The sequence below is a fragment of the Corvus cornix genome, chromosome 5 (assembly GCF_000738735.6).
Source record: "Corvus cornix cornix isolate S_Up_H32 chromosome 5, ASM73873v5, whole genome shotgun sequence".
Classification (NCBI taxonomy): Eukaryota; Metazoa; Chordata; class Aves; order Passeriformes; family Corvidae; genus Corvus; species Corvus cornix.
In genome coordinates, this window is record NC_046335.1 from 27,466,140 (window position 1) to 27,492,971 (window position 26,832).

At 35.2% G+C, this 26,832-nt stretch overlaps 1 protein-coding gene across 1 annotated transcript in view; it reads right to left on the bottom strand.

Annotated features, from left to right (window-relative positions):
- Positions 1 to 26,832, bottom strand: part of SCFD1 (sec1 family domain containing 1) — a 52,512-nt gene that overhangs the window by 12,687 nt on the left and 12,993 nt on the right. The window contains exons 8-20 of the mRNA XM_039552467.1: positions 25,946 to 26,001; positions 24,883 to 24,968; positions 23,034 to 23,133; positions 19,751 to 19,890; positions 18,628 to 18,718; positions 18,206 to 18,279; positions 16,032 to 16,113; positions 9,048 to 9,144; positions 5,610 to 5,680; positions 4,630 to 4,709; positions 4,014 to 4,076; positions 2,917 to 2,992; positions 785 to 838 (exon numbers count right to left, since the gene is read on the bottom strand). Of these exons, the coding sequence (XP_039408401.1) occupies positions 785 to 838; positions 2,917 to 2,992; positions 4,014 to 4,076; positions 4,630 to 4,709; positions 5,610 to 5,680; positions 9,048 to 9,144; positions 16,032 to 16,113; positions 18,206 to 18,279; positions 18,628 to 18,718; positions 19,751 to 19,890; positions 23,034 to 23,133; positions 24,883 to 24,968; positions 25,946 to 26,001 (1,070 nt within the window). The remainder of the gene's footprint in view (positions 1 to 784; positions 839 to 2,916; positions 2,993 to 4,013; positions 4,077 to 4,629; positions 4,710 to 5,609; positions 5,681 to 9,047; positions 9,145 to 16,031; positions 16,114 to 18,205; positions 18,280 to 18,627; positions 18,719 to 19,750; positions 19,891 to 23,033; positions 23,134 to 24,882; positions 24,969 to 25,945; positions 26,002 to 26,832) is intronic.

The following is a 26,832-nucleotide window of genomic DNA, read 5'->3' on the forward strand; positions in this document are numbered from 1 at the left end:
ATAGGAAGACTGATACGATGTGGCAAACATTAAAGCTTTCTAAATGAGGAGATTTTCTCTAAGAGGTGACTTTTTCAGGACAAGTATGTGCACAGGTTGGTTGTATATAAGGAACAAAATACATGGCAAGAAGAATGCCTTCATGCATAAACACTCAGGCCTACTTTTAGTTGTAAGTTCTAGTAAATGCCTTGATTGTGTCAGTAACACGTAAGCATTTCAAAAATTTGTAACATGAATTTAAAATAGTCTGGGTAAATTTTCACAGAAACAAGGCAAGAAGAGGACTTTTCTGACAAAAACCACCTCTGCTTGCAAACAGAATGACTGAATTAGTAGTAAAATATTTTCCTCTGCATAGCAAAGTTTAAAGATGCGGGAAATGTAATTTTCCCTAATACACCTCTCTGTAAATACTTCACTTCTGAAATTGTGCTCTTTAAAAAAAAACCAAACACCTTGACACAAAGAAAATTTCAGTCCACAGGCTAATGCAGAAATTTAGGAGCAACAGAAGCTCAGTACAACACAAGTCTAATAGAAGCACAGAATAGGAAAAAGCTAAAAAATATTAGTTCAAATGAGACACCATAAATTGCCATTGTTTAGAGACTAGTGAAAAAAGTCTTATTAAATAGTTATGAAAATGGTTCTATTCTTGAAATACAGCATGATTGGATTCAACTGCACTACCATGAAAAAAATTAGCCATAGCATATTACATATCACAGCTTTAAGATTTCGTTTGTTCCACCTCTCTCTGTATGAAGGCAATTGTACTCACAGGGTTTGACTTCATCTCCATAAGGTTGTCCAAAATACGTGTGACTGGCAGATTCTGTAAAACATAATGTGTAATTAATGGAATGCTGAAATGCTTACTAAGAACTATTCCCAGTCACATTATTACTTACGGAAGAGTTTATAGAGCATTTGAAATACTATTTTAAACAGTTTTCCTCTTATGTTCTGTAAAGGTTAAGCTTATTTATTATCACCTGAATTACTTTTCTGTAAAAAAAATGCAAACATCTAAGGTGCATATAGCTAGGGGACAAAGATAAGACATAAAGTGCAAAAAAAGTGTGAAGATAAGAACAGAGCTGTATTTAGCTATTACCAACATACGCAGACGTGATCAAATATGAATTCTTATTAAAAAAATACTTTGCAGTTAAGGAAAGAATTTTAAAGCTGATGCTAATAATTAAGGGTGTAATTCTAAAATAGAACTAATACTGTCAAAGAAATGGGTAAATAAAACAACCCTGGCAACAAATGCTTGGATAAACTGCAAAGGAATAAACTGGTGAAATTCAAGATTACTGTTCTTATTTAACACGAAAAATGTCACCTTGCACGAAATACCTGAATATTAAAGAGTTAAACTACTTCAGTTATAATAAACTGAGGGTGAGTTTACATAGCAACAGGATTGGAAATGGGTCTTGACAGAATGTATCAAAAGAGGACATTCCAAAAGATGATCTACATATTACACTGAAAAACCCATGTGAATCCCTGAATTAATGAAGGAAAAATAAAAAGTTAGCTTTAATAGAAATACCACAGACCTACATTAGGCTTACAAATATGAGGAAGAATGGCTTTTCATCTGGCTACCCTAAAATACCTGGAGAAGAAATTAAAAGCCAGAAAAGGCGTATCCTGGAAACATTGGCAAATCGACTTCTTGCTCACTCAGAATGGAAAACAATGCAAGCTATTTTGTACAGAATAATATTAACTCTTTAAAGCCACACATTTAAAGAAATGACAAAATGTTTAACACAAGAAGAGGAGAAAGTCTCCTCGAGAATATAATTATTATTACAAGGAACAGTTTATCTGAAGAGTTCTCATAATATATAACACACAGGCAAGCTGCATATTTAAATTTTCCTCAATCACATTTCATGATATACCACTGAGTTGTAACTCTGCAATGCAGCTAGCTTATCATATCTACTCATAATGAAATTCCTGCAGAATTAACTTCACTAACTACCCTACAAAAGTGAGACCCCATTTTTAAACTTTTATGTGATAGCTGATACCTTTCATGTTATGTCTATAACAGGCTGAATAAACAAACAGTGACAATGATAAGATTAAGTAGGTCAAAAAGACAAACCTTTAGTTAAGATCTCATTTTATCTAGTTCTGATATGTTGTATTTCTAATTTAAATTCTGACTCTTCAGAGTCAGATAGATATTTATTTATTGCCATCTGATGAAAGTACATATTGGGAAAATGATGCGTCCTCTACAGAGAAGCAGGTTTCTGGGAAGCACAACTCAAAATTCCAGCTACAAGTTACACAACCAGTTTCTTTTCTGTTGTTGTTGTTTGTTTTCTTTGGGGGGTGTACATTTACATGCAAGTTATCCTCAAAAATATTTTAAAAACTTAGGTGAATATTTGAAGGTGGTCATGTCATTATAAACATACTTGTATTTTCCTGCACATTACAAGATTATGGTTGCTGTACATTACACTTATATGGGAAAACAAGAAATGTTTGAATTGTAACTAAACAGAGAACTAACACTTTCAGCCTCTTAATCACTCCAGAATAGATTAACTTAATACATGTAGTTCTAAGTAAAGATACAGATAGTTAATATTTTTTTGTTTATGAAGGTCTAGTCTACTTTGAATATTCCAAAGCTGTTCTTTTTATAATGCTGGAATCAGTCTTAATTGCTACAAAGAGGTCTTCAAAGAAAATGTGAACATTATTTGTCACTTATCTGAAAACTGGAAGTTACAAAGTGATAGATCTATCCATAAGCAGAGATTTATGTTTACTTGTTTACTGTACAATGAATTTTATTAATATAACAAAGGTACTGAAATTTCCAAATCTTCACAATACTCATGATAGACTTTTTAATTGTTTTTTTAAACTTACTTGTTGCTTCAGTACCAAGTTCTTCACTCCTTCCATTACAAACTGTGATCCTGTATTCATAACACGTGAAAACAGACTGAAAAACCAAAATAAAGACGATGTGTAGGACCTTTTTTAAAAAATTTGTATTCTTAAGCTTTATACTGACATCCAATTCCCAATAAAGTCAATAGGACCTAAGCACTAAGTAACTCAGTTTGTCATAAAATATATTCCTCACATCACATGGCAAGCAAGTGTATGGGAATACACCTGTAATCTACCAGGTAGATCCTCACCTATCAATGGGAGTCTTGGATTCTAGTCTTTAATCCACTGAACAGTTTATTTTAATACTTCAGTAATGTAAGGATTGGAGTGCTCCTTTCAAGTGGGTCTAATCACCAGAGTTAACAGAGATGCTGAGCATCTCCAACAAACCAAGCAGCAATTTTTCCAAGTGAAACAGCACTGGAATTCTCTGTAACCATACCACACCACAGATTCCTTATGACAGTGATGGTGCATTCCTGAAAGCAGAGCTGGTAATGAGGACTGAAATCCTTCGAAGAATGGAAAGACCCAAGTCCGATATCCTGTATGGGATATATGTAACTGTAGCACAGTTCTTGTGTCTTGAAATAAATAACTACACCTTTCAAAAAGCAGGCAGACACTCAGTCCAGGAGTCTCCAAGGAAATAGCACTGTCTTCTTGCATCCCTGACAGTCTCCAAATCCAGGAGAGAACTCATTTTGAATATACAGGGCTGTGCTTATCTTCTGCCATTGACTGCTTAAGGCTCAAAGTGATGGCTGTCATAGATCCAGTTCCTGGTGCTGAATTCTTCTCCTGTGAGAGTGCATTTAATATGCAGGTGCAGAGAGCACTGTATTAAGATAGTTTGTGAATTTAGTCCCAATCCTTTTATTTTCCTTTCTGTGTGTACTATACACTTTTAAGGGAAGATAAGTGCTTGTAATCGTCTGTAACTTAAAAATTTTACAAATAGGGAGATGTTTTGCTCTGGGCCATGTATAGCACTAAACACACTTTCAGCACTACTAAAATAAGATAGAAGAACCCAAAGGCTAACAGAAAATTAATCAAAAGCCTACCCCAAAGGTTTAGGTGTAGTGTTTCCGTAGCTGGTTGGAGCTGAAGCCATCTTAGTGAAAGCCCTGTGAAAGCAGGGATAGAAATCAAGAATTTATCTCATGGCACACACTGCTGTAGAACGTTCCACTCTAGTCATCTGAAAGTGAAAAAACCTCTGCATTTCAAACTCTTTCAGGAAGTAACTATTTATTAAATGCATCCCTCTTGCCTACAAATACAATAGGAATTAGATTTTATAGTTAAAAGACAAAGATTTCATTCAGATACCATGTAAAACTAGAATAACTGATATACAACTCTTTGGTATGAGGAAAAAAAAACTTTGGAGTCTGAGCTAGCACAACTTTTCATTTAATTCAGTAAGTTGTTTCTGTCCTGGCTCATTAAGGGCACTACTAAATGTCATATTCTATAGAGTTCTGGCACTACTGGAGGTTAGTTTCAAAATAAGATTTGCATGTATTACCATAACAATGAAAGGAAAAACTTATCTCAAATGAATGTTTAAGGATAATTTAAAATGTAAGAGAAGTAACACATAAGTCCTGAATACAATGCTAGATTCTGTGAAATTACCCAATTAGCCTCATAAAGGACAAAAAAGAAATTACTTACTTCCATTGTTTTATGTAGCTCAAAGGAGCGAGATTACAACCTGCATCCACCAATGCTTTTTTGTACTGCTCCAAATCAATCTGAAATCATAAAGTGGAAAATTACAAAAGGTTGAAGCTACTCTTAAATCCATGTGGAAAGACAAGATATTCTTATCTAAATATTAAATAACCAGTGCAAAGTTACAGCATTGACCCAAGTTAAAAAGTAATTATGAGTCTTAATCTCATTGCCTACCAAGTATGGAAATATAACTTGAAATAAAATTTGCCATGAGTAGATCTCATTAAACTGAACAGTGTTTGTGGAATTAAATCCTGGGGACTTTCAGATATGGGAACAGTCTTTTATACTAGCACCAACAGAATGCTGGTTTCTGTACAATGTCAAAACAGTAAACAATAAACAAAGGAGCTAGTATACATTTATACAGATAATTTCTATTCATCTAATCAAACATTTTTTCCATCAGATAATGTTCCTACAATGCAAGAATTTTCCTTGAAATTAATCATCCTAAGTTCAAAAGAAATACGAAGAAATTGTTTCCTGAATTATTCAGATATTGGCAGATGCACTTCTCCTTTGTTCACCTGCTAGTCAACTGACTCAATCATTCTTGAATATATGAAGATAGAGTGAAATGAGTCGTATTTTCATTCTGCTTTATCTACTTCTATTGAGCAGTGGAGCAGAATAATAGAAAGCATGCTAAGATGTGTCTTGCAGTAACTCTGATCTAAATATGTCACAATATAATATTCCTTCTTATTAGTCAATCGTATCCTTTGAAATGGTGGCTAAAGCTTTGTGAGCAGATTTCCTGGCGATACTACAAAATTTATTTAAAGTTTTAGTATTTCCTGGCATTTCGTACTTCCTTTTGCAAAGAAACAGAAGTATCTACTTAGTGCTGAAATGCCACAGAAAAATCCCTCGTGGTACATTCTGGTGTTGGAAGCTGTAAAGAACATAGGTACCTCTGAAGGTGCCTGAGCTGAGCTTATGTAATAGATGAGAAATAATCGCATTTTGTCTTCTGGAGTTCCCGCTGCAATAAAAAAAAAGAAAAATTAAAAACTACAATTGTAACTATGCTGCCACATTAATTGCCCTTCAGCAGCCACATATATGTACATGCAGACCTTTAGTCATGACAATAAATGTTACCTATAACCATGGCCTTCTTCAATATAAAAAAGAAAGACATACAGCAATTTTATGAAGAGTTGGGTTAGATGTGTCATTCTTTCTGAAAGTTTTACACTTTCTCCTTTTGTTTGTAGTAAATATTATTATTGATATAACATCCTCAATAAGTTATGTAGAGAAATTATGACTTATTTTATGTGGAGATTGCAAGCCTTATCTGGGAGTGGGTCCATGAAAAAGCAGACTAAAGAAAAATCATAGAAGTAAAAGCCATAGCACATTATTTTTTAGCTCTACAACTTGCTTACACAGTTCTATGGTTCACTGTACTGAAACACTTGAGGACTGCAAAAGCACTTATATGAACTGCTGGTCAGGGAAAAAGCCCCGAACTTCCAACTTGCCTTCAAAAAGGATTTTACTTCCTAAATCCTCTTTTGTTGAAGAAAAACACTTCCCGTTCTTGGGAAGCACTATTGATATGCAATCAAAATGCATCTCTCCAGATCAAAAGGTTGATGTAGCCATTACTTAGACTATAAACTACTACACCAGATTTTGAACACCATCTTTTTTTTCTAGAAGAGAATCACTGTTAGTAAAGACAATAGTTTCAAATGAAGTTTTCAGAAGTACAACATCTCAAAACAAACACTTAAAATTAATTACAAAAGCCTGATAATTTTAGTGCAATGTTGTACAAGAATGAACTTTCTTGCACTTGGGGGCAAGAAAACGACTTTTTTTCCTGTTTTTCTTCTTCTGTTTAGTTTGTTTTGGGTTTTTTTCCTCTACTATGGAATGTGGATCATGTCAGCAGGAGACCATCTGATCTAATCTTCAACTGTTATTTAAAAGTCAGCATATATTTAGTCTGGCAGAAGTTAAGAGTAAGCGCTGTCATAACGAACATTTATGACTTGATACAATCTTCTCTGGAAAGTAGGTTTTACTAACCCTTACCAAATACCAGTAAATCAGAAGATCAAGAACTGAAGACACTTTGTATTATCTAAACCAAAAGCCAGCTTTCAAGGTAGAGATCCACCTGGAATTCACTTAGGCAAAAAAAGCTGTGATAAACAGCTGCAAAACTCAGGCCAAGTGCCTGTCAAATATTCACTACTTTTTTCTAGACTACAGTCTGAAGCAAACTGCTAAACATTCTGAAGAAAACTTGGCAAACCTAGAACATACCTATTTTATTTTCAATTGAAAAACCAGCAGGCAGCCTTTAGTTCCCATTTTATCACCGCTCCAGGATACAATAATATCCATGAAACTGGGAGGCAGCTAATAGTCCTGAGTGGTAGATTAGTGCAATACGGTAACAAATGGGAGGTTGAATCCTGAAGCTGTTAAGTGGACACATCTAAGTGCTTTCATGAAGAGCTCTGCAGATCTCATCGTCCACATGACAAATATCCCCACACATAATGCCAATAAATAGTTCACCAGTGGAAGCGCTGGAAGACTTGATGTATTATTCCTTCGAATTGTTTTCTGCTGGTGCTTCTCAGTGAATCACACAATATGAGGCTGGACAGTTTTACAAGACAGCATGCCTGGAAATAATCACTCTGATTTAACTTAAATCTTTTTCTTATATAAACTTAAACCTAGGCAATGCATATAAAATGCTAACATACTAGTGTGAAAACCTGAATACTTGGCTTATGAAGAAAAACTCTAGCTTGTAAATCTAATCTTGTGTAAAAACCAGGAACCTTGCTAATAGGAATGTTGATATGATACATCAGGCTTGGAAAACAATTTGCTTTACACTGCAATCTAAAAAGGCATAGAAAATGTGGATTCAGGTAAAAAGTAATTGATCCAGTAGGATATACAAGCAAGCATAAAATTTGTTTTCATATCTAATTTTATGCAAACATAAAAGCTGAAATCAAAATAGTACATGAAACATTAATTCTGAACATGGAAAAGGACTAGTTTGTATTGATGCTTAAAGAAAGTACAGATTATACATATTCTTATTAGCTTCATATAAAAAAATGAATGTATGTACTGATATACAGATTGACGCCTGACATTAGATTTTCTGAAAGTTTATTAATTTCTAGACATGACCCATTATGAGATGTTTAAAATTTTAGCTCAAATTTCTACCAACTGTGCACTATTTCTTCTATTGCCTTTTGATTATATAGCATGGACACTATTAAAAGATTTTTGTAGAAAGTCAGCAGGACGTATAGATACTCTTTCTATAAATATGAATCATTATACAAACTCCAAGCAGGCATTAAACCCAGTATGTAGCTGTAAGATTACACACATAATCATGCAGTAACAAAACTAAAGAGCACACTGGAAAAAGGGCAGGAACCCTGGGTCTCTAAATGTTTGAGGTTTGCCAGTATAATTGCCAGTATGCTGACAAGTCAGAGATAATTTAAGTTTTACACTTTTGCTCTGCACGTTATTTTGCTCCAGCCAACTGGTATCAGATCATACTGAAATCTGTCAGAGGGTTATGACATGTCAGGCTGTGACAGAGTTAAAGGAGAGCTGATGTTACAATACTACAAAAAGCTGGGAAGTCATTTGGGTCTTAGCCTTTCACAGAAAGACCCTCAGTGACTCCTGCTAATAGAGAACCTGAGTACTCCTGCTGTGCAATGCTCTGATATGCATGACCCATATGTGACACAGAAGCTGGGATGCATTGCTCGTGCCCTTAGATGATGAAAAAAGACATGCCACAGCTGAATCAACACATGCAAAGCTTAAGGTGAGTCCCAGTGAATTGGCCAATTTACATCTTGCGTCCCTTCTCTCCACCTTGTCCCATTCATCTTTTTCCTCGCACAAGCAGGAGCTCCCTACATTACAGCCCTTTGATCTCATCAAACTCTATGAAATTTTCATCGTGTTCGTGAGGTACGTATATGTTACAAAACGTGCAGTAGGATTTAAAATTAGTATTGTTCAGACCACAGAATGCCATGCTATACTCCTAAATACTGGAAAAGCACAAAAAATATTTTGACCCTAAAAAATAAGGAGTTAGGAAAGGATTTTAGTGGAGCAGCAGAAGTTGCTAATATTTTGGATATTACTCAACTGAAGTACTAAACTCTCTAGAGTTTAGTACTTCAGTTGATTGCTGAAGATCAATCAAAAACTGTTTTCTTTACAAGTCTTGCACAGGTTGCTCTTTACCAACCCTGAAATCTAAGCAGGTGTAGATTTATTGTGTATCTTAATAAATTTTACACCAAGTTCAAATTTAAAGTACTCACCATCTGGGTCAGAAATCATGTCCAGAAGAGATTTATCCAGAGTGGATTTGCTCATTATTTTTTCCTCATATTCAAAATACACATCCAGCTTTCGACTCTGTTTAAGAGTAAGTGTTAGGGTTAACATCTTAAAACTGTGAAAGAATATTTATTTCCTCTTTTAAAAGGTATGAAGTTTTAGTTACAAAGACCGTTTTAAAAACTTTATTTTAAAATAAATCATCAGTAAAAGTAACTAATGCTTGCATTATAATCAGCTCTCAAAAAGTTGATGGTTATTTGATTATCATACTAAAAATGAAAATGCAAGTTAAGCAAGGGGTGTCTGATGTGAATATTGAACTGGAAGAGAAGCTTTGTTTTCAACTATGGCTTTGACACAGCTGAAAACTACATGCCATCATATACATTGCTATGCTGTAAAAGGAAAAAGTAATGGTCAAGTGAATATTATGTCAAATTTATTCTGAACCTCCAGGCTCTCAGACCACAAGACAATTATTCAATGCAGATAAATGTGGGAAATTCCTTTATACGTTAAGGCATCATCCCAAGGAAACGTTGGCAACTGCCAACTTAGGTTGGTACTGAAATACTACCTCAGATCAAAGGCTTGCAGTAGTTCACTCACACCAAAGATGGAGAAGTTTATAATTAGATTATCTTGTTAACACTGGAAAAGAAGTCTCTCATTATACAATGACACATCTAGATGTTGTGAAAATCATTTTTATGGAGGATGGCACAGGGACTATAGAAAATTGTTGAGGCAAAAGCTTTATGGAAGACATCACATGGCCATGCAAGTAATGACTGCATTGCAGCACATCTGCACAAACAGACAAGTTTTACACTTATTGATCAAGATCTTACAAGCTAAAAACAGAAAAATGCAGTCCAGAACTTATTTTAAAATGTTCTATTACAATGCAGATCATTATGCGTGTTTGAACATTAAAATGCAGCATCAGAACAAATGTTACAGCTACTCAGCTTACAAAACCTGTAAGTTTTAGTATTTGGTAACTAATTAAATCCTTATGTTTGAACACATTCAGCTATGTATTGGCTCAAAAAGGAGACGGGCAGAGTGGACCTCCATCTTGCTTCTTTGGAAGTGTGTCAGCTCCACATCGTACCCCCTGTGAGACTGAAATAATATTGCCAGAGTGAGGCAAGAGTCACCTTGCTTTTCTTGGGTTAAACAATTTGAGAAATTTTGCCTGATAATGCCAAAGCATTTAAAACTGCAATGGCACCTTTTATCCAGTGAAGTAGTTCTTGCAATGACAGACCGTAAAAACTTACAAAGTCTGGTTTTCACATATTTCTGAATTCTACTAAAATTATTCTTGAGATCACAAATAAGAAAATTAATTTTATAAAAGTTAGTTTACCTGCCCCTCACCCCCCCACAAAGTACTTCTCTAGCCTAGGGATATTAGGATATTTCACCTTCTGAGTACTGTGAGTTCCTCAAAAAAAGAGCTAGAGAGGAGAAAACAAAGTAAAATGGTATGAATTACAAGGATATTTTTGTATTGAAAGCATTTGGTGATCAGCTTATGATGCAGGCAGCTATACAATGCTTCCATTTCTCAGTCACCACTTACAGAACTCCTCGAGAAGATCAGTTACTTGCAGAGCAACAACTTAATTTGAAGCTTTTGTGGATGCTTGTAATTACAGCTTATAAAGTAAATTACCATCGAGAGTGCTCAAAAATGACCCCCTGCTACTTTTAGGGGCAGAAGAATGTCTTCTGTTGATTGTCATAGTGACTATGACTACATAGAAAGTGCATGAATGAAAAAAAAAAAGCTAGAGCTTCTTTCAAGCTGTATTTACCTTGAGCTTATGTTAGAAGAATAGTTTAAAGTCTGAATAGAACTGAACTACCAGCCTTTTTCCAAGTCCTTACTTCAGATGCAATTTGGTATCTGGTAAACCATCTGAGACCTCAATTCTACAGCATCTTGGAGATCTTCTGTGTTATAGTTTCCTTAGATCTCTCTAGAGACATAAAGCAACTGCAAAGAAATGACTACAATTTTTTTAGTCTTTCCATTACATACACTTGCTTTTTCTGTTTTAAGTACATTTGTATCTTGTTATGTGAAACTAAATTCAATGTTTTTGAGTTTAAAATATTTTTCCCAGACAACAGGCATCCAGGAAAAAAGGGATTGTCTTGAAATGTGGACACTTGATCTTATAAAGTCAAATACAATACTGTTGAATTTGGCAAAGCCAGTATTATCTTAGCTGGTGATCTGTTTACAAGAAATTTATTTAGATGGCATGTAAAAATGTACAATATAAAAAGATTCCCTAATTCCTTGTATTTGTTTACAGATCAACTGCTAAATAAAATTATGTAATTCAAACATCAATTACTTTCAATTTTAAGAACAGATTCACAATTGTTGACTTACTTGGAGCACAGGCTAGGTAAAATTCTTCTCAGCCATGTGCAACTTTATGACTGTTTGACTGTGACTGCTGAACAAAACAGATCAACAGCAGCAAAGAAAATTCACTGGTTGCATGTATGTGCTATACTTCGAGCCTAAACTGAAACATTAATGATACAAGTATGCTCACTCTCTTCAAAAACTTTGCACAATTAATTCTGAAGTGTGAACTTAGCATTCTTTGGGGAAAAAACCCCAAACCGAAAATCCTGAAACTTCAGGTCCACATTTTTTTTCTATCCACTTTGTCTGTTTTTTTCCTATCCACAATAGGGACATCAGAGGTAAGCAGCAATATAAAACTTTTGAGACTGTTTCTGATGCAACAAACCAAAGAGATGGATCAATATAGTAAGTCTATTCAGCGGCTTCTTCACTAGATAACTAATAAAGTTACTAGCAAAGATGCTAATTAGTGCAATATTTTTCTTACACTGGTTTGCTTGGAATTAGGTGGACACCTAATCAAATTTCATATGGGTTACTGAATAGCCTTAAACACTACTAGTTACCTTTTGATAGATATCCCAGATATGCCACATCAATGAGACAGTTACTTCTTGAAGAGCCAACTTGTCTAAGAGGTGCTGATAAGAAGCAGATGTCCCATTTAATTTAAGTGAGTGCAATTTTGTTCACTCAATGGCAAACTCACAGACATGCCAAGAGGAAAAGCTGGGGAATAGGAGCTAAACAGTCCTGTAGATTCAATAAAAAACACAGCAAAGAAGAGGTTCTTATGGGTGCCAAACTGGCAAGCAATGTGAAGAAAATCAATAATAATAAAAAATAATACAATAAAGATGCATTTACATTTACAGTTTTTCCTTTTCTGCCTCCAGCTATTGCTATTCTACTATGACATCTTGTTCCACACCAATCTCATTCAAGAGACCTTTCTGGCTGCCACTTCAGGGACAGGATTCTGTAATGCAGTTAAAGTGCCACACTTCAGCTTGCTTTTTAAAAAAAATGTATTTGTGAAAGCTTTCAACTTATCATCTTTAGAAACAGGCTGTTTGTAAGCCAAAACTTATTTTAGGGAACATTACTGAAGTGCATGGGAAAGTCTATTGAGCACTGTACTCCAAAATGAACACAAAGTTCCTTCTTCTTAAAGCAAGTAAGTGGAAGCAGGACCCATTAAAATCTCTTAGAGGGTTATTTTTGTAAAGACTTGCTGGAAGCTCTTCTATCCTCTTTACACTACAAAAGTTCTTAATTTTAGAGAGAGAGAATACGCAGATGAGATGTTTTCTAAGAAACTATTTGAGGTCTTTCTCAAAGATGCTGACAGAAAACAAGCAGAAATAACTGCCTCCAGAACAAGGGAGGTTGGTCAGGTAATTATAGTGTGCTCCAATCAAGAGGAAGAGAAACTCTGGAAGAAGGCTGGAAGTGGCAGCCATAGCCAATTCCCTTTCACTGAACTGTACAGAATGATGATAGCAAGGTCACTGTAACTGAACTCAGAAAAAGCTGTTTTTACTAGAAGGTTACTGAATTATCAGTTCTGGACTACAGAAAACCAGCCTGGCCCACTGTGACATATATACTTCACAAACACATACCATTTCTCTTCACACAGTGTAAGACAAAAATGTAACCTTATTTAAAACAGAGTAGTTAAAATAGCAGAATTCCTTTACAAAATATGAATTTGAAAATTTGAAAGGCTATTGTTAATCCCAATTAAGGGGATCCCAATTAAGGGATCATTCAAAGTATTAGACCTTGAGATCAAGCAAAAGTAGAGATACATAATAAAATTATGTAGGAATTAAACAAAACCCTAAAGTAAACAAATATAGTAATTTAAGACAGAAAACAATTCACATAAAAATCTGCCACTTAAATTCATATGTGTAGAATTCTAGCAAGAGGTTATGTAATCTACTCCCCCAACTGTCATTTTAGAAAAGTATATGTGCACATCTTTTTATATTCCTGATTCAACATACATCAGTAATCCTATTCATATTACAATCACATGCAAAGATAAGCATTACTTGAAACTCTAAAGCAGCTAGATAGGTAATTCTAGCTCTGTATCTGTTATCTGTTGGGTCCAGACCTTCAATCACCAGCTTCAGCAGAAGAAAAACCAATAAATGCAAAACAAGGATGCATTTGTTCTAAGCACTGACAATAAATACTTGATGGTTTGCTTCATGAAAAAGTGATGCATACTTTCCATTATTTAACTAAACACTTAAGCCAAAAAACTGCCAGGACCCCTAAGTATGTGATTAATTTCTGGTTTCCTCTTGCTGTGTCTTAGAAAACGATCCAAGAGAATGTGGAAAGCAGCTGTAATCTGAACATTAAAATATGACTGCAAGAAAAATTAAATTCACTTAGTATATCTAAAGCAGGTCTCATTGCATTCTTTGCATAGATGCTTATATATGTAGTGAAGAAAAACGCTCAAATAATTAATATAGTAAAAAAACCATAATGGATCATGCAAATAGTCTATTTTAAAGTATGAATGCACTTCCTGATTATTTTAGAAGGGAAAATATAGTAACCTGAAGAAGAGCATGGTGCCTCACTAGCTCCTCATCACCTCAGCACTTGCAAAAAAAATTCTGTCTTATCCTAATCTGGTTTCATTATTTACTGTATATAAAACCTATTAACCACAGAGTCAAGGTGTCATCAGAATTTCTTTTAAAAGTACTGGCTGAGACATGGCTCTTTTTGAGAGTATTTCTGAGGAATCCATTAGGTAGCATAACGTCCTGCATACTAGAATTCCACAGCTCAAGATAGAAAGATACTTTTTCTAACACTGGAGGGTGGAAAGAGAGGAGAAGATGGTCAAGAGAAAGCAGTTGGAATAAACTTTACATTCATTCAGTTAAAAGGCTTTACCATAGGCAAATTTCAACAGGAAAAACCACATGCATCTGCATTAGTTTAAGACAGTTTTCTAAATATCTGGAGATGAAGTGATGCTTTCTATATCAAAAGAAAAGATGATAGAGATGCACATACCAATATATTGAAGAAACTGCATGGCCATTTGTCTCAGCTATACAATAAGAAGGTAAAGAGCCTGAGCACTCTGCAGTACCAGAATTACGAATCATGGAGGAATGGATCACCACGCCTAGGGAACTCCCTAATAGCAGGCTCCCTGTCAGAGCAGCAAGGCAAGGGCTGGTTGAGTGCCCATATAAGGCAATTCCTTCCACCTCTAGGTAACTAAGTGTGTTGCTATCATCTGATGAATCTGACTCCAGCCCAGTGCCAACAGGACACTGGAAAGCAAAACTGATGTTACTGCCATTCTACATCTTACTCTGAAACTTGTTTTCCAACCAATAAATCATATACAGAATACTACTGGTCTAGGCCTGCCATTATCAAGCCAGTATCTTTCTTAGAAAAGTGAATTTGCAGACAAGGCATCAAAATATCAATATTGTTGAGTTAAATTTTTTTCAGTGGTATTAATGTACTGCTTTTAAATTGTCAGATATGAAAATTGACGTACCTAATAGTGCAAAAGCCCATAAACTAGCCCCTACACTAATGAGCTAAGCACAGAGAGACACTTACTATCTCTTCTCCAACTTAAATATGTAAATTTAATTTATCCATTAAATTGCAGAACTAATCCTTTGTACATATATAGTACTTTAAAAAAATTCAGTAGCAATAATAACTGAAGACAGATCTTACATGCCTTACAAATGTTAAAGCTAGCTTCAAAATACATTGCCTTCCATGAATTATAAGTAGCTTGGCGTAAAACTTTCTAATTATTGATTTTCAGTGAGATGTGGTGCTTGAACCACTTTCCAAAACTTAAAAGAATTTCAGTGTTTCTGAAAGTCTCATCTACAATTTCTGTTTTCATACTGTGAAAACAAATCCATTTTCCAAGTTATCCTAGCAGTAACCATGGCCTTCACTTGACACTAAACCCTCTGCAAGGTCTCTGACACAAGAGCAGGAGATGTAAAACAGAAAAGGGGACGAACACCCTTCTGAAGTGCTCAAATTATGCACAAGACATCTAACACAGACCCTGCTGGAAACACCACTTCAGTAACTTGCATCATTATTACGACATCTCTGGGTATCACTTTCATTGGTGAGCAGTCAACAGTGCCCTTCTGATAAACACATATGAACAGAAGATTGCTTAGACTGAAGTCATGAATTGCCATGACACATCTCTAAAAGAAACAAAACACTTCCATCATAAACCTATTTTTAGAAAGACTTCAACCCACAATAACATTTGTGGCCACCATTAAAAAAATGAGAGTATACTAGTAAATTCCGATAAGAAAAAACCTGGTCTTCCTTGTTTTCCATGCAGAGGCATCCAAAATTCATTCTCTCTCACCCTTCAACACTAAGTAATGCTACAGAGTGAATTCTGAAAAAGTAGCACCATTGAGAAGGCTCACTTTCTTATCTTCACAGCCTCAAATATATTCCTTCAGTTAAAGAGTACTACTGACACAAAACTCAAATTAGAGAGCAATTGTACCTTTATGTGCTCCAAAACGGCTGTTGCAACATTGGTATGAAGATCAATGAGCCTCTTCTTTTCCAGAAGTTCTGGAAGAGAGCTGAAGAGATTAAATACAAACTAACCTGCTGATTTGCACTGTTAGTTGAATTGTGTACTGCATATAGTAGATACTAAAACATTTATAGAATTATAGAACAGTCTGGGTTGGAAAAGACCTTTAAAGGCTATTAAAATCTAAAATTACAGAATAGGATTGGAACTAAAAAATGACAAGTATAGATGTAATGATTCTCATAACTGAAACAGAATAGATAAGAGAAGAACATTAGTCACATGTAATGTAGTAAACCAGGTTTCTACCTTGACTAGCAAAAAACGTACATTATGTGGGTAATTCAAGATTCCCACTGAAAGCTTGTGATCAACAACAGATATGTGCCCTGCTAACCTGAACAAATGATCTACTACATTTAGTCTATTCTGATATATACAGAAGTGTCAATATCTGCCAAATAATAATACCTGTCAAAGAATATCAAACAATTACAAAATTACAGTAAATAACAGTATCTGTCAAATAAATACAGAACTTCTGGATGTCCTGGAATTTGTCAGGTGCTTCTGCATAGAACACAATTCTCTATTCAGGATTCACAATTGAAAAATTTTCTTTTGTGAAATGGGAAACTGAATGGTTAAGTTTACTTTATGGAAAAATTGTTACTTAAGGTGTTAGGATCTACATGATTTTCACTGCTGGCATGTGAAAATCACATTTACAAAAGACTTCTCAGCATCTATATACATTCAGAACCAAAAGCACCCTGGACAACCAGTGTCTTACTCAGTTTAACAGTAGGCAGATGATCAGGCATTTAATGACAACTGACTGCATGTCCTGAAGAACCAGGAAGTTAAGTAGCCATACTTTATTTCCTCCTTTAAGCAACTATAAAATCAATGTTACCTATGATGATTGACCATTAATGACAGCTGGAATGTGAGAAGGTGACTAGTACTGCCTTTGTAAAGGACTGTGTTTTTGAAAAAAAAAAAAAAAGCAAACCAAAAAAAACCAGAAAAAGCAAACAACAGGAGATCCTCAATGTTAGAACCTCTGATTTCTAATTTCTAAGATATTCCAAAGTTTTCTAGCAGCTGTAAAGCCAGGAAAAAGATAACCTTCAGAAAATGGGCAACAGAACAGCAAGTGAACCTATTTCAATTCTTACAGCAGAAACCTGCCTAAATGGACGATCTTAATGGTATCAGGACTTCTCAGCAAAATTCTACAGATTAGAGCCAAAAACCAATGCCTTGACCTGAAAACCAGCATCTTGAGAAGTACAAAACTTGAAAACTTTATAGGGCGAGCTTGAAAATACCTGCTTGCTTTTTGGAAACTGTCTGATCACACATCCTTTGTAATTCCAATGAAATTCTAACCAGGGCATAGCATACAAAGCAACTTTTCAAACTCACTAAGAGATAACTAACTAATACAGGCATGCTGGATTTCACAGGATACTGGGCATATCACCCCATTTATCCTCTGGATAATGAATGTTTCTTCTTCCTTCTGATTGGGTCTTAGTGATTAAGGCAGCAAACTATATATCTCCCTTCTTGAAGGCATCAGTGGAATGAAAAACAAATTTACAATGAGAAAGAAGCCTAAATCTAAGACTTTCACTGTCATGAAACCACTGTCACTGGTGGTTTGGTCTTCAAAAGTGGGGGGGTAAATTTCTCAGAGTTCTGAATGACTATAATCTCGCAAACAGATGTTACAGAAAATACATGAATCAAAATGTAATTGATTACACACTGTGCAAAGCAAGCAGAGACGTGAAGAAGGGGGATTTCAGTTATTTTTTTTTACGAAAGAATGCAGAGTTTGGGGGTTTTGGTGGAAGAGTGCAAGCAAATCTATGATGCACTTAGATTACTCTTGTCTTTGCTGAGGAAACACTCCAAAGTCACACACATTGTGGAAGTCATATATGCAAGCACTGGCTTAGGACATCACATAAAACTTTACCAGAATTATAAAGCATTTAAACTATATTATAAAGCTGAATAGCCTACATTTAAAGATGTTGATTTCAAAGAATACAGAAAGTACAATGACAGAAAAAACTAGAAATGGTTCACAGGTAATAAACAATAATGCATTACTGACTACTTACCTGACAGCTGAAGTTAGCTTAGCTGTATTATCTGAAAGCATACTTATTGCTCCTTCATCCTCCCCTTCTATACCCTGGGTTTTGAAGAAGGGTTTGAAAAGAGGAATAAAAATAGTCATAATAAATATAAATACCACACATGCAGATAGTCAATACATTTAGAAACTATTTTCTCATAGTGGTGTTAACGTCTGTATTTCATTTTTCAGTTAGTATGGAAGCTATATAACTGCAACACCAATGAAGAAGAAATTGAAACTTCTCATGAAATATGGTGTTTCTAGTCCTACTTTTAAGATCGTATTATGCCTAAAATTCAGCATGCACTGAAAATTTTTGTCCGTGGGATGACAGGGTGGGCTGAACATCTCTACAAGCCCTGTTACGCTTTACATAGAACACATACAGGTGATAAAACTTACCATGATACTTTTAAGTCTTTTGACTTCATCTTCTTGGGCTCTGTAAGATTCCAGTTCTTCCTGAACAGACTCAGCCACCTCTGGAAAAGGACTAATGCAATAGTCTGCATTAGGCTCAGTTAAATCAATAAACTGAAATACTAGAACCAGACAATGAAAACCTTTTTTGGAAATAACAACACGCAAATCATGCAGCAGTATCAAATCACTGAAAATAATGACATCTTACTGTAGGTTTACTTAAACTTTCTAAGATATATTCACTGCTTTCAATAATTTTATGTAATTTTGGTAAGAACAATTTTGAGCTCTGTAACAAAGAGCTAAGAGACAAAAATAATGGACAATGAATACTGGCCATGATCATTCCTTATGTGGTGGGTTGACCCTGGCTGGATGCTATGTGCTCACCAGGTGACTCTATCACTTCTCTACTCAGCAAGACTGGGCAGGGAGAAAGCAAGGTAGAAAAAACTCCCAAAGTCATGGGTCAAGATACAGGCAGTTGAAAAAAGGAAAGCTTATGTGTGAAAGCAAAGGAAAACAAAAGGTTTTATTCTCTACTTCCCATCAGCAGATGATGTCTGGCCATTTCTCAGGAAACAGGGCTTCAGTAGGCAGAGCGGTTGCTCCAGAAGACAAACATTTAAAAAACCCCATTGAAGGCTGCATCCTTCCTCCTCCTTTCTCTTAGATTTTATTGCTGAACAGTGGTATGGAATGCTATTGGTGTGGTGTGGTTTGGTGTCGTATGGAGTGTATTTTTGGTCAGTTTGGGTGAACTGTCCTGGCAATGCCCCCTCCCAAGATCTTGCCCACCCTCAGCCCACTGGTGAGGGGGAATGTCGGGGAGACAGCGCTGATGCTGTGTGAGCACTGCTCAGCAGTAGCCAAAACACTGGTGTGTTATCAACACTCTTCTAGCAACAATGCAAAGCACAGCACTGGGAGGGCTGCTGTGGGGAAATGAACACCATTTCAGACAGACCCAGTACACCTTAAAAAAAGCCCCCAAACTAGAAGATATTTTCAAATACGATTAAAAGCAGAACTACCATATATGAAGAATACTTAGAATTTATATTGACTAAATTAATATAAACTGTGTATCTTTACAGCTTACCTGCCCTTATGCTTTTGCCAAAATTTATCAGATGCAGTTAAATCATAGGACTTCTTATTTTTTTTCTTAGGTCTAGCACCTGCTGGAGTACTTTCCATTCCTGTTGATTCTTCCAAGTTAACTCTATTCAAATGGAAATCCTAAAATAAAGAAGAGACTTATGTAAATATTTGACGGTTTGTTTATTCAGTCTTTTATACTCAACGAAATACCTTTGAGAATATTTTCTAAAAAAATATTAACACAGCTATTTATTAGAGCTTCATAAGTAGGCAGGAAAACAGTTTACTAGTTCACTAGATAATAGAAACAGAAATATAAGAACTCCAAAATTACTCACAATTACTGAACTGTGACCAGTCCAACACCAAACAAGGCAACAAATGTTAAGCAAAGACTTTTGATTATCTCATACGCAAGCAGTCTTCTGACACTGAACTTTGAACACTGTTTTCTGCATAGAAAATAAATTACTTAGCAAAGACTGTGCTCTAAAACACTCCAAATCTTTGAAATAGAAAAGCTTCTATATTGCAGAAAAAGTGTTTATAAGGCTTAAGTTCACTCACGTAACTACAATATATATGTCAAAGCTGCCAAGAAGCTGATGACATCAGCAACAGGATTATTCACTGTGAGGACTATTTAGCTACACCTTCACAGCTCTTTCCCTAATTTTTTAAGCACTAGTAAAATAGTGAATGCATGATAAAGCAAAACTTTGCAACAAAGCTGCTATTTTTCCATATAGTTTTTCTTCTTCCACAGATGTATGAACATAGAAACTACATCGCTTTGCTAGAAGACACAGTTATGCTCATATGTCACCACACAGCTCCCTCCCTGTGGGTCTTCTAGTTCTTTCCCCCACTGCCAAAGACTGCTCTGTATTTTCTGCAGCTTACCTCTCTGGTTTTCAACAGAGTATTAATAAGTATTCCACTTGCTGACTTTGTCCTAGCCCTTTTCAAGAACATTTAAAATTTCAGAGGTGCTCTTTGCTTGGCAAATAATGATAGAGTCAAGTCTTCGACTACACAGAATCTGTTAGAACCTTTTAGAATAGATATTTTTTCCAGAAATAAAACTTCACTTTATTATTTTCATTAAAGTATACAGAAATGGATCACTGTGAGTGAAACTGTCAAATAAAGTTTTAAAATGTTCCTAGTTATGCCTTGGCAGGGACTTAAGCACTACAAATGACCCAGGCCAGAATAGAAACAAAACCAAGTAGCTACTCAAAGGAAACACATGCAGTTGATGAGCACAGACCTCATCTTACAAGAGATGTTTAATGTTTTAGCAAAAAAATAGTATTTTTCAAGTACACATATTCGATAAAAACTTCAAAAGAATTAATGTGATTGGAAATTTAGCTGTAATTTTTAATGGAGATCTATGTTTTGGCTCAGCTTAACTCACCAGTGACCTGGGTTTTCAAGTTAGTTTTGGCATTTACAAGTTTTCCTAAAATAATTCTTATTAATTAGTGTTCCTCCTTTCAACTCCTCATTTTGTCCTTTTAAGGCTTTCTATCCATGCCTCCCATTTTTCTGTATCCACTGATGAAAGGTTTTTTATTTAGAAATAGGAATCTCTTTATGTAAGCCTGTTTAAGTGTAGAAACAGCACGGTTATAATCTCAATGGACGCAGCACTCAACTTTGTGCCTGGGTAGTTCAACACTGCACAGCATTCCTGGACTATTGTAACTGAGACCTTAAACAAAAACCAATTTGCTTGAAAGTATACTTCACATAATCAACATCTTGGTAACACTTTCATGGTTACAATTTATGGCTTCTTAAAAGACTACTGCAGGTATTTCATGAAATATTATGCTCAGCATGTGAAGAGTTTTGCAGGCTTGCCTTTAAGATGAATAACTTGACTGGTTTTGAAATTAAACTTTTGCCCTTTTCATGGAACCACAGACCACTTGGTTACAATTTCACTAAAAAAAACATAATCCTGTTCATTTTTAAGATGCAGCATTTAACAAGTTGGTCCAGAGAACTATTGAAACCTGGTGCAGTAGAGATAAATATCCAATGATCTTTGAGCAAGTCTTCTAGTGTCGTTTTAATACCCCACCCTGTTTGTAGCACTAGTTGTCCTCAGTCTCCAGTACCTTTGATCTGCATCCTGATGAACTGAAGTCCTATCCCAACTCACACCTGAGGCCACCCAACACTACTTCAGAAAGAAACCTGTAGAAATTCAGTACTTCTACCTGCAAGTCTCTAGCCAGTTCAACACTTACTGGAGAAAACTCGGTGCAAACTGTGGTTTTTTCAGATATGCCTTTCCTGAAGAAACTAGGCCAAAAATTGTTTATTTGTATAAAGCACCCTTAAGTTTAAGAGGAAAGGACTTGTGATAAGGAATTAATTACATAAAATAAAATTTACAAGTGCCCTAAAGCATTCCATTAGTGATGAAATATTTTCATCATAGCAATGCACTCTGTGTGTGGCTATACAGTTCACCATCAACTTTGCAGATGAGCGCATACATGCACGTGCATATTTCATGTATGCCTCTAACAGTCTCAGTAATAAATCCAAAATAATTCTCAAAGGTAGATTTTGAAATTATTCCCAAAAATAGGTCTCAGTACAAAAAAAGCCTCCAGATACTAATTACTCTTACTTTTTTTTTTAATTATTATTTACTCCACACCTATAGACAAAATGCACAAATCTGAGGTAAACAGAATGAGCTATCATTCAAGTACATTTCTAATATTGGTTTTATAAAATAAACTTGAGGAAATAAAGGCAACTTAAGGCTATCTAAATATTTAAAAATGTTTTTTAAAAATCTGTTTTAGATTCCTTACAGTAGGATCATATACCACTCTGCACTGAACACCTACACCACCTTGTGGAGAAAAACCGGAAAAAGTATTTTTAGAAGTTCAAACTAAAACCAAAATTGGTTTTAAAACACATTAAAAGCACTTCTTTTTCAAAGTTGAATTGCACTTAATGGAGCTTGGCTATTACATAACATACAGATCACGAGCTACTGAAGAAAAAGGCAGGATTGCTGAATTAGCTATCTTTAGATGATATCAAGATTTCAACTTCTTAAAATATTTTAGAAATTATTGCTAAATAAAACTTCTAGAGAAAATCTTCCAAGTTGTTCTTTACTAAAACAACTTCCAAATAAAAAAGACAAAACAGATTTTGGATTAAGAGAGAATGTGGTAATAAGTTTAACAACAAACTGAGTGAAAAAATAGTTTTGGTAACAAAATCAGATTTATCCTTACCAGAACATCATGAACTAAAGCTTGGTATGTCCAAGTATGATGTAGAGGAGTTGCTAAATCTATGTTTCTGTCAACAAGGACTAATAGGGGCCTTTGGAAGCTGAAAAGATGACACTTTGTTAGTACTTCTTTAAACATGGTTAAAACATCCCAGTAACATCCTGAGTGATATCAGCCACCTCCTCTATCATATTTCAAGATAAAAGCAAAACCGCCTACTGCTGAGCTACTCCAGCCTGCCCCAAAGTCACTGGGTCTGATCACTATGATAAATTACACAAATCAAATCTTAGTAATGATAAAAATATTATTTTATTTTGTACTAAGTGAAATTACCACTATATAAATACTGAGCAGAAGTCAAAACACTGAACAGCAACTAGCTTTTTAGGTATTAACCAATACACCTTTGTGTGGATACACATTTGAGTTCCAAACAACCGTTTCAGTGGTAATATTTAATTCCCATTACAATCCTCAAACATAAAATCTCACTTCCAAGGGTTTTTAAGTTAGTTTTTCTCTTTGCTTGTATATAAAGTCCATAAAAAAATAAATTATGAACTTCTGAGACGCACTGTGGTAATTCCATCAGTACCCAATTTTGTGGTAAAAGAATGCATTCATGCCTAAAGGTCTTGAGTTACAGCTACATGAAAAATTTATAGTGAAGATAGCGAGACTGTGAGCTGACAGAACATTATTACATATATTTCTCTTAAGTACATTATTTCTGCAAACATGCCAGTTAAAGTGCCTTTGAACAGAGTAAAAGCATTTAAATTCCATGCTCTGGATTTCCTTAAAGTATATTCACTTAAATATATAATCTCAAAAACCTTAGTCACCTGATTCTGAAAAACCAAACTAGAGACCTGAAGCCATTCAACTGCTTAAACTTTCCTATGCTTCCTTTACCTTGCATTTTAATTTTGAGGGCAATGATGCTACACTACCAGGAAAACAAGCCACGCCTCTGAAGGAAAAGCAGTGCTTACAATTCACTTCCCATGAAAATGAAGAAACTGGTATTTCACAACTATTCTCTCTCCTTTCAAGCTCATTCCTTTTGCCAGCTTTGATGTTTTTGTGCCTTTTATCCAAGTTCTGATTTTAATCTGAGATAAAAGTATGATGACTGTTTTATACCCAGTTAGGAGATTATAAACTTCTTTCAGCTACAGTCTTGCCAATACATGTCCTCTTTTCCATGTACAGTATAAACTCCTATAATACACCTTCCTAAGGCAGCCTGTGGAGTATTCAGCTATCTGGGGGCAACAGTATACAGGGATGCTACTGAGAACACATTATCAGATGCACACAAGCATCTTTAAAGGATTCAAATGGTCATGACTTTAACAGACCTTAATTATCCAAGTGGTAGTCCTCAAGCAGTCCTCCTCTGGTCAAGAGGGGGATCAGCTGAGAAACACTTGCTTTTGACATAACTAAACTGGTAACACTGTTCACAGACAAGAAAATGGGTCCTTCTTTCTTTCAAAGGAGATATGTTCTTTTGCTAAGAGATATGTTCAGGCACGTGACGGCATTTCATGGTCCTGTAAACAGAGTGTATTTGCAGAAGTTTGGCTCTTGCTGGGTTTAGAGGCTGAACAAAATTAACTGGTTCATAACATAATTTTTGACTTACTGTCCTAGGACCATACTCTTATTAGTTATAGAAGCTTTAAAATGGGTTATGCTGTGAGACGGGAAAACTCCCTTAAAAGTATGTAAATTCCTTTAATATAGAATTTGAACCACATCCATGTCAATACAGTTTTCAATACAGTGGTGACTTACCAAGACAACTGAAATATGAAAAATAAAATTACTAACACAATACCTGAACTGGCCAGCTCCAAGTGTGTCACCTGTAAAAAGACTGTTTCTGGCATCTCTTAGATTCTCTCTGAGCTTCTTATCCAATTTCTAAGGAGGGGAAAAACAGAACCACTTTTAACAAACCAATGGCTTCCTAACCTCTCTACATGATCAACATTAAAAGACTTATTGTGCTGTTTTTGTAGTTTATAAATGTCTTCACTGCAGGAAGATTAGGTCCAGTGCAGATGGGAAAGAATGAAATCTTACATCTATTTTCTCCCTCCAGCATTTATATCGATGTCCAGGACTACACTGAAGATGTTTCCTTTATGCCTACTCATCTCCTGCCAGACAATTAGCACCTTTTCCCTAAACATGCAAGTAGAAAACACCAGTAGGAGGCATCAAGAGGGAACCACAGCAGAAGCAGTAAATTGGGCTGTCAGACACTGCCCCACAATTGTTTTATAAAAATGAGATTATCCTCAATATGAGCGTATGCACACTGTATGCTTAGGTTTAATCAGTATTATCATTTCACTGACAAAGAAGATGCAAAGAAGATGGAAGAAATGAACCACAGTGACTCCTAATGAAGACAGTTCTGTAGAGATTGCTAATTGTGATTTCTTTTAGTCATTTTATCCCTATTTGATGATCAAATTCAATGTCAGTTTAATTTGATATACTAAAAACCTCTTGTACTTACAGGGTTTCCCAGCAAGATAGGTAAAAATGTCTTACTGATACACAGAGAGTAACACAGGCCTGACAGCCACTTTTTAAACTGTGTAGATGCATCTTAATTATAATGTCTGTCAGAAAATCTTGATAAACTCTAGCTTAGGAATTATTATTTAAGTTTCTCATAATTTGATTCCCTAACATTACAGTTTCTACAGAAGTTCCATGGAACTGAAATCCGAGAAAGGAAAATGGATGTATCTCTTTTCCAGTTTTATTTCCTCTACAAGGAAAAGGATACAATGACACTAGATCTCTGCCTCTAGTACCGAGAAAAGTCAAAGTAATGTTTGGAAAGTTTTAAAGCAATGACAGGTGTTTAGAAAAACAGTTCTTACCACTGCCACCATTTCAGCTGCAGTTCCTCTTGAGCATCTGATTATAGGAATAGCGCCTAATAAAAGATACATTGACTTCTACATGCATTGTAATTTTCAGATTCTGTATTACTTTACTTTTTATAAATAATTTTTACTAACATTCTGAGATTAAATACAAACTTTTCTCTTGCAGTCTTTATCTATGAAACAAAAAATGCTATATGCAAATATTAAATAGAGTTTTACAAAAGTAAGTGAATACCCCAGACAGCAATTTATGAGAAATACAGTGTATACTAGAAAGAAAGCTAATGTACTGTGGAGGGGACAAACTATCTTGTACAGATGCATTAAAAGTTATTTTTCAAAAGGTTAGAAGTCCCTTGAACACAGTAGTAAGTATTATGCCACCACCACCAGCACAATATATCTGTTACAACTCACTGCATGGTAATGCTATTTTCAAAAGCACATTTTCCATTGGCTTTCAGGTTTTGAAATATTTAGCTACTGTTTCTCACTTATCTATACAAATAGGAAAATTCCAAAACCATACAGTTTAAGTGACTGAGGAAAAACATTCAATTTGTATCAACTAACACTTGAAAGAACTGAATAGGTCCAAGGAAATCTCTCTTGAACAGACTGCCCCACAGCAATCCCCAACTCCCCTTGTAGGCCAGCTATCTCAGACAGACCAGTTTCAGTTAGAGCTTAAGTTAAATGTCATCACATGAAAAATGTATCAGCTAAGCATCAAGGAAACTCACAATAAAATAAGCAAACTTAATATATCTTCCTATTCCTGGAGTTATTTCAGTTAGATCTTTGCAGGGTCTGTGAGAGGAGTTTTTTTTCTTCTAATTCTGCAGTGGGTTTTTTTTAAAACTTTGGCTTTGTTTTTT